The sequence below is a fragment of the Trachymyrmex cornetzi genome, unplaced genomic scaffold, assembly GCF_001594075.2.
Source record: "Trachymyrmex cornetzi isolate Tcor2-1 unplaced genomic scaffold, Tcor1.1 scaffold130, whole genome shotgun sequence".
NCBI lineage: Eukaryota > Metazoa > Arthropoda > Insecta > Hymenoptera > Formicidae > Trachymyrmex > Trachymyrmex cornetzi.
This window is the reverse complement of record NW_017295873.1, coordinates 62,122-71,731: the sequence shown is the minus strand read 5'-3', so window position 1 is coordinate 71,731 and position 9,610 is coordinate 62,122. Positions and strand designations below refer to the sequence as shown.

At 36.6% G+C, this 9,610-nt stretch overlaps 1 protein-coding gene across 1 annotated transcript; it reads left to right on the top strand.

The window, feature by feature from the left end:
• The first annotated feature begins 722 nt into the window (after positions 1–722).
• On the top strand, positions 723–6,450 carry Prp6 (pre-mRNA processing factor 6). The gene is made up of 9 exons (XM_018522326.1): positions 723–854; positions 959–1,018; positions 3,098–3,224; positions 3,290–3,840; positions 3,944–4,724; positions 4,825–5,040; positions 5,131–5,472; positions 5,542–5,885; positions 6,087–6,450. The coding sequence occupies exons 1-9, from the start codon at positions 760–762 to the stop codon at positions 6,364–6,366; spliced, it is 2,796 nt and encodes a 931-aa protein (XP_018377828.1). The 5' UTR covers positions 723–759; the 3' UTR covers positions 6,367–6,450.
• Positions 6,451–9,610: the final 3,160 nt, after the last annotated feature.

Genomic DNA, 9,610 nt, shown 5'->3' with positions numbered 1-9,610 from the left:
CGGATACAGTGTGAATCCAGCATATGGTTAAGTTCCACAATTAAAACAGTTTTCTTCTTTTTAAAGAAAAAAAAATGAAAAATTTAATTATAAATAAAACTGATTTTGAAGTTGTGCGATTGGAAAATCATTATTGTAATAGAAATTAATCTTTATAATCTTCTCATTTCTAACAGACATGGACACCTCAATCGCTTCACCCAAGGCGTTCAAAAACTTCTTCGACTAGATCACTCTGAGGTGCACCCAAAGTTTACCTCATATGCTAGATTCACACTGCATCCGATTTGCGTCGTACGACGCTCCACAACCAATCAGAAAATAGGATTCCGATGATACGAAGCAAAATCCATCGGAATCCTGTTTTCCAATTGGTTGCAGAGCGTCGTACGACGCAAATCGGATGCAGTGTGAATCCAGCAATAGCGTTTTCGGCCCGATCGGGTTTGCACCAACCTTGGTTGGATTATTCTTTCCTATTGGTTGACGTCACCTGCTTTACCAATAGGAGAGCACAAAACAGCATTAATTTAACCCAGGTTGGTGCAAATCTAGCCTGGCCGAAAACGCTATCACTCTACCAATATCCTGGGCTGCGTTCGGAAATATCACCCCGAGTGTCCCTGTGTATCGTTTTATCCTTGTTCACTCAATGTTAAATAAGGATAAAGTGATATACAGGGGCACCCGGGTGACATTTCCGAACGCAGTCTTGATTTCCTGAACGCACCCCTGATGTGACGGCTTAGAATCACGAAGATGGCAGCTTCTTCGGTTTCGTTAAATACGCGGAATAAAAAGCATTTTTTGGGTGTACCGGCACCCTTGGGATATGTCGCCGGTGTTGGTAGAGGGTAAGTTTTAACTCAGTATATAGTATTTGTATGTATTTATCTTCACGTATCGATATAAACTATAATTAAATAACAAACTTGTGTAATTGCCTTTTTCTATTCAGAGCAACGGGATTTACAACACGATCTGATATTGGTCCCGCTCGAGATGCCAATGACGTTTCGTAAGTAAAAAATTACATTATACAATTGAAAAAAGGTAATTATTTGGAATAGCTACCTCACCTCTGATTTTAATGAAATTAGGCTTATTCGACGCGTTTTTTGCGTGAAACGAAAGAATCTGGAAGAAAAGGAAGTGTCACTCTATCCCACAAAGCGAGATATTAATCTAATTTTCACTACTGTTGAGGTTACAAAACTTGTCATGTTGACACAGGCCCGTATTCAGAACGCGCTTTTATCGATAAAAACGCACTTTTATCTCTGAAATTCTATAATATACGTGACGTAAAGTATAGTATGTAGCTTGCTAACACCGTTGTAAGCGCATTCTGAATACGGGCCGTAATGTAACAAACTATGTATAGCTGGGATTATGTATGCATGCTCTAGTCACATGCGCATTCACTTTGGATATTAAATCTTCGCCTTACTAAGGCCGCGTTCGTGTATTACTACCAGTTAATACAGTATAAAGCCCATTCTACAATTGTGTAAGTGTAGTTGTAAGAATTGATCAATCACTGTCGAATATGAGAAGAATATTCAACTATGGTTGGTCAATTCTTACAACTACAAACACAACTACGCTTACGTAATTATAGAATAGGCTTAATATATATAATGGAAACTACCTATAGATTTTTAGTACTGACAGTCAACTAAGGCCGCGGTCCGATACAACGCTTAAAAATCATTTTATCCTTGTTGTTTGTCAAATGTTAAACGAAGACAAACAATGCTCATGAGCGTTGTCAGCATGATTCGGACCACGGCCTAACTGTGATATATGAACATAGCCTAAATGAGAGTGAGACTAAAATATACTAAAAATAATAGTTCTATAAAGATTAGACAGACCCTATGCAAGGTAGAGTTTATATTGAATATACTTATTTAATTTTTGCTTTGCTAAATGAATTAGTCTAAAATATATATATATATTTAAAAATAATAGATTCCGAAAGGATTAGACAGATCCCTAAGCAATGTAAAATATATATTAAAAATATGGTAATTATACAGAATACCTCCCACACCTCCAATTTCGTTAAAATTTGGCTTATTCGACACGTTTTTGCATGAAACGAAAGAATTTAGCAGAAATAAGCGTCGCTCTGCCCTGCGAACCGAGATATTTAACGTTAAAGTTGATGACTATTCAGATTAGGAAATCTGTCATACCGACTACATATAGTAGCACAAGTATGCCTTCTTCATGCTTTGTGACCTCTTGCGCATGCGTTTAGCCACTATTCCGTACAATAGAGTGCACAAAATTTAAAATCAAATTAAAAAATAAATTAGTTACTCGTACAATGTTTCTATTATACGTAGTTCTATTCCAAATAAATCAAAACCCATGTGGACAGAGGAGTGTGTAGACAGTAATGCTTAGGTTCGGGGTGGCTACGCATAATAGAACTACGTATAATAGAAACATTGTACGAGTAACTAATTCATACATTTTAAATTTGGTGCCTGTTGGACCGACAAGTAACAAGACGAATGCGCATGACATAGAAATGCATGTAGAAGACATGGCGATTGTAGGACTGTGACAGATTTCCTAACCTGAATAGTCGTCAACTTTAACGCTAAATATCTCGGTTCGTGGGGCAGAGTAGCGCTTATTTCTGCCAGATTCTTTAGTTTCATGCAAAAACGCGTCGAATGAGCCAAATTTTATCGAAATCGGAGGTGGGAGAGGTATTCTGTATAATTACCAAAAACATCTTATCTTGGCTTTATTAAATAAATGAGTCTATAATATACTAAAAACAATAGATATTAAAAAGATTAGGCAGACCCATAAGTAAGGTAGGATGTATCACAAATAAAGTCATAGCGTACATTGTTGCTGCTGTACTTCTATGAGGATTTTGTCTTCTTCCCACAGCCTCCTTTCCCACCTGTGCTTGTACTACGTACAGGAGTGTATTCTAAAACTCGACTTCGTCAACTCCAGTATCATTTTTATCCTTATTCGCCAAATGTTGGACAAGAATAAAAGATACTTGTACTTGACTGAGTCAAGTTTGAGAATGCTTCTAATTTTAAATTTATTGTGAACATAATAGAGATGACAGACATGCTCCACCCACAAAACGTGCAAAAAAGAAAGAAGAAGAGGAGGAAGATGAAGAAGACTTGAACGATTCAAATTATGATGAATTTTCAGGATATGGAGGTTCTCTTTTTAGTAAAGTAAGTAGAATTGAATAGGTCTGTTAAGTAATAATATAGGTATTAATATTCTGATATTGTACCAGGATCCTTATGATAAAGATGATGAAGAAGCAGATGCGATTTATGAGGCTATTGACAAACGAATGGACGAAAAGCGTAAAGAATATAGGGAAAAGCGTCTCAGAGAAGAATTGGAACGCTATCGTCAAGAACGTCCCAAGATTCAACAGCAATTCTCAGACCTAAAAAGAGAATTGGTTAATGTAACTGAAGATGAATGGAAGAATGTTCCTGAGGTAGGAGATGCTAGAAATCGAAAACAGCGTAATCCAAGAGCAGAAAAATTCACTCCATTGCCAGATTCTGTACTGGCGAGAAATTTAGGAGGAGAGACGTCTACCAGCATTGATCCATCTAGCGGTCTCGCTTCCATGATGCCAGGTGTGACAACACCTGGTATGTTAACTCCTACAGGGGATCTTGATCTCAGGAAGATTGGACAGGCCAGAAACACATTAATGAATGTCAAGTTGAATCAGGTTTCTGATTCTGTAGAAGGCCAAACTGTAGTTGATCCAAAAGGATACCTTACGGATTTACAGAGTATGATACCTACTTATGGTGGAGACATAAAGTAAGTAAATGATTATTGTACATATTTGGTTTTAAAGTAATATTTAATTTCAAAATTTTATAAATAGATAAGATCTTTAATACAATTTTTTTTATTTTTATAGTGACATAAAGAAAGCCAGATTATTGTTAAAATCCGTCAGAGAAACTAATCCTAATCATCCTCCTGCATGGATTGCATCTGCGCGTCTAGAAGAGGTGACTGGAAAGGTTCAAGCTGCAAGAAACTTAATAATGAAAGGATGCGAAGTTAATCCTACTTCTGAAGATCTGTGGTTAGAAGCTGCAAGACTGCAGCCACCGGACACGGCAAAAGCAGTAATAGCACAATCGGTGCGCCACATTCCGACATCCGTGAGAATTTGGATAAAGGCCGCGGATTTAGAAACGGAAGTAAAAGCGAAGCGAAGAGTGTACCGAAAGGCACTAGAACATATCCCGAATTCGGTCCGACTGTGGAAAGCGGCTGTTGAGTTAGAAGAGCCCGAGGATGCACGAATCTTGCTCAGTCGTGCGGTTGAATGTTGTCCGACTAGTGTAGATTTGTGGCTTGCTCTTGCTAGATTGGAAACTTACGATAATGCAAGAAAAGTCTTAAACAAAGCTAGAGAGAATATCCCAACCGATAGACAAATTTGGACTACTGCTGCAAAATTGGAAGAAGCAAATGGCAATAAACATATGGTGGAGAAGATTATCGAACGCGCTATATCCTCGTTAAGTGCGAATGGAGTAGAGATCAATAGGGAACATTGGTTTAAAGAAGCTATGGAAGCTGAAAAAGCAGGAGCAGTGCACTGTTGTCAAGTTATTGTTAAAGCTATTATCGGTTTTGGAGTAGAAGAAGAGGACAGAAAACATACTTGGATGGAAGATGCTGAAGCTGTGAGACTAATAATTTTCTATATAATTTTGTAATTTCCTGTATAAACAAATGATATACATGCGAAAATGAATATTTATATTTAAAAAATATTGCTTGCAGTGCGCTCAACAAGGAGCATTGGAATGCGCCAGAGCTGTCTATGCTTATGCATTAACGACATTTCCTAGTAAGAAATCAATTTGGCTACGTGCAGCTTATTTTGAAAAGACATATGGCACGCGGGAATCTTTGGAAACTTTATTACAAAGAGCAGTCGCTCATTGTCCCAAGAGTGAAGTGCTTTGGCTGATGGGTGCAAAATCAAAATGGCTAGCTGTAAGTAAATTCACTCTTCTAACTTGTACGTTTATAATATTTATTTTTCTTATTTATCATTTCTTTTTATCTGCAATTCCATTGCTTCAGGGCGATGTACCAGCAGCTAGAGGTATTTTATCTCTTGCGTTTCAAGCTAATCCAAATTCCGAAGAAATTTGGTTGGCAGCTGTGAAGCTCGAATCTGAAAACTCAGAATATGAAAGAGCGCGACGTTTATTGGCAAAAGCCAGAGCATCCGCTCCGACGCCTAGAGTGATGATGAAAAGTGCCAAGTTGGAATGGGCTCTTAATAATCTTGACGCAGCATTACATTTATTAAAAGAAGCTCTCGAAGCCTTTGATGACTTCCCCAAACTGTGGCTAATGAAAGGTCAAATTGAAGAACAACAAGGATATTTAGACAAAGCAATAGATACATATAATCAAGCGGTAAAAACGATTTTTTTCTAATATAATGCAAATGCAAATAAAGTTATGTATCTTTTTTTATACATATAGATCAAGAAATGTCCAAATTCGATACCTTTGTGGCATCTGCTGGCGCGATTGGAGCACAGGAAAAATCAAGTGACTAAAGCGCGCTCCGTTTTGGAAAAAGCGAGACTTAAGAATCCTAAAAATGCGAAGTTATGGCTGGAAGCTATACGGAATGAATTAAAAAAAGGTGGTGCGCGCGATATGGCAAATACATTAATGGCTAAGGCATTACAAGAATGTCCCACATCCGGACTGCTCTGGGCAGAAGCAATTTTTATGGAACCTCGACCTCAACGGAAAACAAAAAGTATCGATGCCACTAAAAAATGCGAACATGATCCTTACGTTCTTTTGGCAGTATCAAAGTAAGTGTTCTTTTAAAGTTTTAGAATATTAAAATATCAAGTCATTATTTAGAATATAAAGAAGTTGAGTATTTTTTATATTCAAAATTTAGTTTCCCCTTCCTTTCCTCTTTTTGTCTCTTCTATTCCTTTCTTTCTTCCTCCCTCCTCTTTTTTTCTTTTTAAAGTAATGCAAACATTGTATGGATGTTTCTATTACAGATTATTTTGGTGCGAGCACAAGATTTCAAAGTGTAGGGATTGGTTCAATAGGACAGTAAAAATAGATTCAGATTTAGGCGATGCATGGGCATATTTTTACAAATTTGAACTACTGAATGGTACAGAAGAGCAGCAAGAGGATGTAAAAAAGAGATGTATAGCCGCAGAACCTCATCATGGCGAAAATTGGTGCAAAGTTTCCAAAAATATAGCAAATTGGTGTCTGAGTATAGACCAAATCTTAGTACTAGTTGCAAAAGAGTTACCCATTCCTATATAAAACAAAAATTATGACATACATCAAAACGCAGGTATTATAAACTTAACTAATATGTAAGTGTGTAAATAAATCTGAAAAAACTCTGATTTCATATTCTCGTTTTTTTAATAGATAAGATATTTATGTATATAACATTAAAGCCATTGGGCAAATTAGATATTTCGAAAAAAAAATTATATTTATTATTACTTTACAAAGTTCAATATAATATACAATATCACAGAATTTCTTAATCATAATTTTGAATCAAAATTGTTTTACTCATAGACATATAAGATAGACCCAGCATCTATAGTATATGTTGGGATTTGGCCTTAGAACATATATAAATGGAAGAGGCATTGCCTATACTTCCCATGGCTCGCACTGATGTAAACATCTGTGCGAGAGAGAAAGGTAGTAAGGGATAAATGTTCCCAATGCGCATGCGCAGCATCATGTTTTACACATCTGTGTAATGTACGAATGTGTAAAAACACTAAACCAACTGCACAATTCATACAGATGACGGTGCTGCGCATGCGTATTGCGAAAATTTATCCCTTACTACCTTTCTCTCTCGCACAGATGTGGCTTCACGTTCAGCTTTTTATCGATAAAAGCGCACTTTTATCTCTGAAATTCTATAATATACGTGACGTAAAGTATAGTATGTTAGCGTGCTAACATCGGGTGCTTTCCAGCAAGGGACACAGTCAGACACAGTGTAACACAGTGAATCATACGTCCTTGTTGTTTACTTACGTTAAACAAGGATGAAACGATTCACTGTGTTACACTGTGTTTGATTGTGTCCTTGCTGGAAAGCACCCAGTGTCTATTGTGTTTCCAGCTTTAACCAACTGCACAATTCACACAGATGACGGTGCTGCGCATGCGCATTGCGAACATTTATCCTTTACTACCTTTCTCTCGCACAGATGTGGCTCACGTTCAGCGCCCTAGGGCCGGTATTCATAGTCGGTTCTTATTTCAATACTGTCTTAAGCAATGTCTTAGGCCGGTATTCATAGTCGGTTCTCATTTTAAGACCGTCTTAAGTAATGTCTTAAGTCGCCAATGCGGCCCTCTGATTGGTTCGTGACTTCTTAAGACCGTACTTAAGACGGTCTTGAATATAAGATCTGACTATGAATACCGGCCTTAAAACGCTAATGCGGCTCTCTGATTGGTTCATGACATCTCAAGGCTGAACTTAAGACGGTCTTAAATATAGGATCTGACTATGAATACCGGCCTATGCCCCTTCCATTTATATATGTTCTAAGGGTTTGACAAAACGGTGCGAGAAGCAAAATATTGGGACAATCTATCCTTCTCTGCGCGCGCATCTTGACAATCTTGATAAAATCAAAATGGCTGACCATGTTAGGATCGTCTGTATTCTTTGCCCATTGTTATAATTGTGTTATTTCGCGTCACCCAGTATTCTGATGGACAAGGAGAAAATATCCCGTCACGTAAATGAAGCATGGGTTGTACGTATTGTATGCATGTACGTAAATAGAGGTTAAAATGTTTTACCTTACGTGTGAAAGAATATTTTTTTCTGTTCGCCAAATTTCTTTTGATGCCCACATGCGTTGACATCTTCACATTAAATTTTTTTTTTTACAAAAGAACCGCACTATTAACAGTTATTAATAATGGGTGCAAAGAATACAGACAATTCTAAAGTCTTGTGTCCACGATGCTAGAAATCGGTCCGAGATCTCGGACAGAGAAAAAATTAATAAATCACATTTGAATAATTTGATCACATGACCATTGCGATTGGTCAATGCTTTCTTCAGCCGAGATCTTGGACCGATTTCTAGCATTGTGGACACAAGGCTTTACGTAGGCAGTTATTTTGATTTTGTCAAGATTGTCAAGATGCGCGTGCAGAGAAAGACAGATTGCTCCGATATTTTGCCTCTCGCACCGTTCTGCCAAACCCAGCATATACTATGGTATACGGATGCTGGATTTATGGTTTACTGATTGTTTTTCAAATAAGTATTTTTCTACCTGCCTTTACAGATTTAAAAATCCTTCCCTTCTTCCTCACAATTAAAGTCTAAGCGATAATGTACTCCAAACTGGTCGACTTTATGTCAAAAATGAAAAATGTTGGAAAATTACAGTTTTGTTATCGGTTTCTCTCTGATATCGACTCGCAATAATATATGCTTTATGTATAAATTTTATACTTTGTATATATAAAATAATTTTGGTTTGGACTAGGGATTATATGAACAAACAATATTTGTCGCGTTCAGCAGACTTAATTGTTGCAGAGCAAATCCGTGAGTGTTCGCTGCTACTGATATATTCTTTTAGATTATCCAATAGCAATGAGCGCTCATGGATCCGCTCCGCAACAGTTGAGTGCTGAATGCGATCATTGGCTGCGTTCGGCAGAGAAAGCAGCTTTGCAACTGTTGTAAAATTCTTTAATATGATTGGTCTTGCCCTTAGTTCTTTACTGAATCTAAATGTATAAACCATATAAATGTATAAATCATATTTAAGAATTTTACAACAGTTGCAAAGCTGCTTTCTCTGCTGAACGGAGCCATTGTGTTCTTAGAATTAGCTTAGATACCTAATATAAAAGATTAATTAGTTAGAAAATGTATTCGTATGCGTACGTGCAATATTGATATAGTAGTGCGCACTGATATGTTAATGACACGCAGTGGCGTAACGAGAAAAAATGTTTTGAGAGGGGCTGTAGAAATCAGTTATTTTAAATGTTCTTTTTTATATTAGTGACACATTTGGTAAGCACATAAACAAAAAAAATTCGTTTAAAACAAAATTAATTCAATAGCAAAAAAGTTATGATAATTTATATACATGTCGTTGTAATGTCGCGTCAGACGTTTCGTTGATGCCGCATATAAATTGTCATAATTTTTTTGCTATTACATTTAAAGATCTAAAACTTTCCAGAAAACTTCTTCAACTACAATGTAGCATTAATAAAAATTTTTAATTCGAAAATTTGTAGCATAATTTTAACGTTTGAAAAAGAATTCACTAAACTTGACAAAACATTATTAAAAATCCGCCATTTTATTGTAGTGCTTCAAAAATTTCGGAATAACTCTACAGTCGCAGAATATGTCAAGGATTATTGTGTAAAAATTTGAATAATAAATATTAATATCCGGTTGAGATTTCGCGAGTTGAAGTGCTCCCGTTCTCCCAACGCCACTTTTTGCGGTTGTATTAACAGCAACATTTTTCTTCCGTGTAA

Coding starts and splice junctions, on each gene's coding strand:
- Prp6 (XM_018522326.1), top strand. CDS start 760: ATGGCAGCTTCTTCGGTTTCGTTAAATACGCGGAATAAAAAGCATTTT. Junction 855..958: donor GTCGCCGGTGTTGGTAGAGG/GTAAGTTTTAAC, acceptor TTTTCTATTCAG/AGCAACGGGATTTACAACAC. Junction 1,019..3,097: donor CGAGATGCCAATGACGTTTC/GTAAGTAAAAAA, acceptor TGAACATAATAG/AGATGACAGACATGCTCCAC.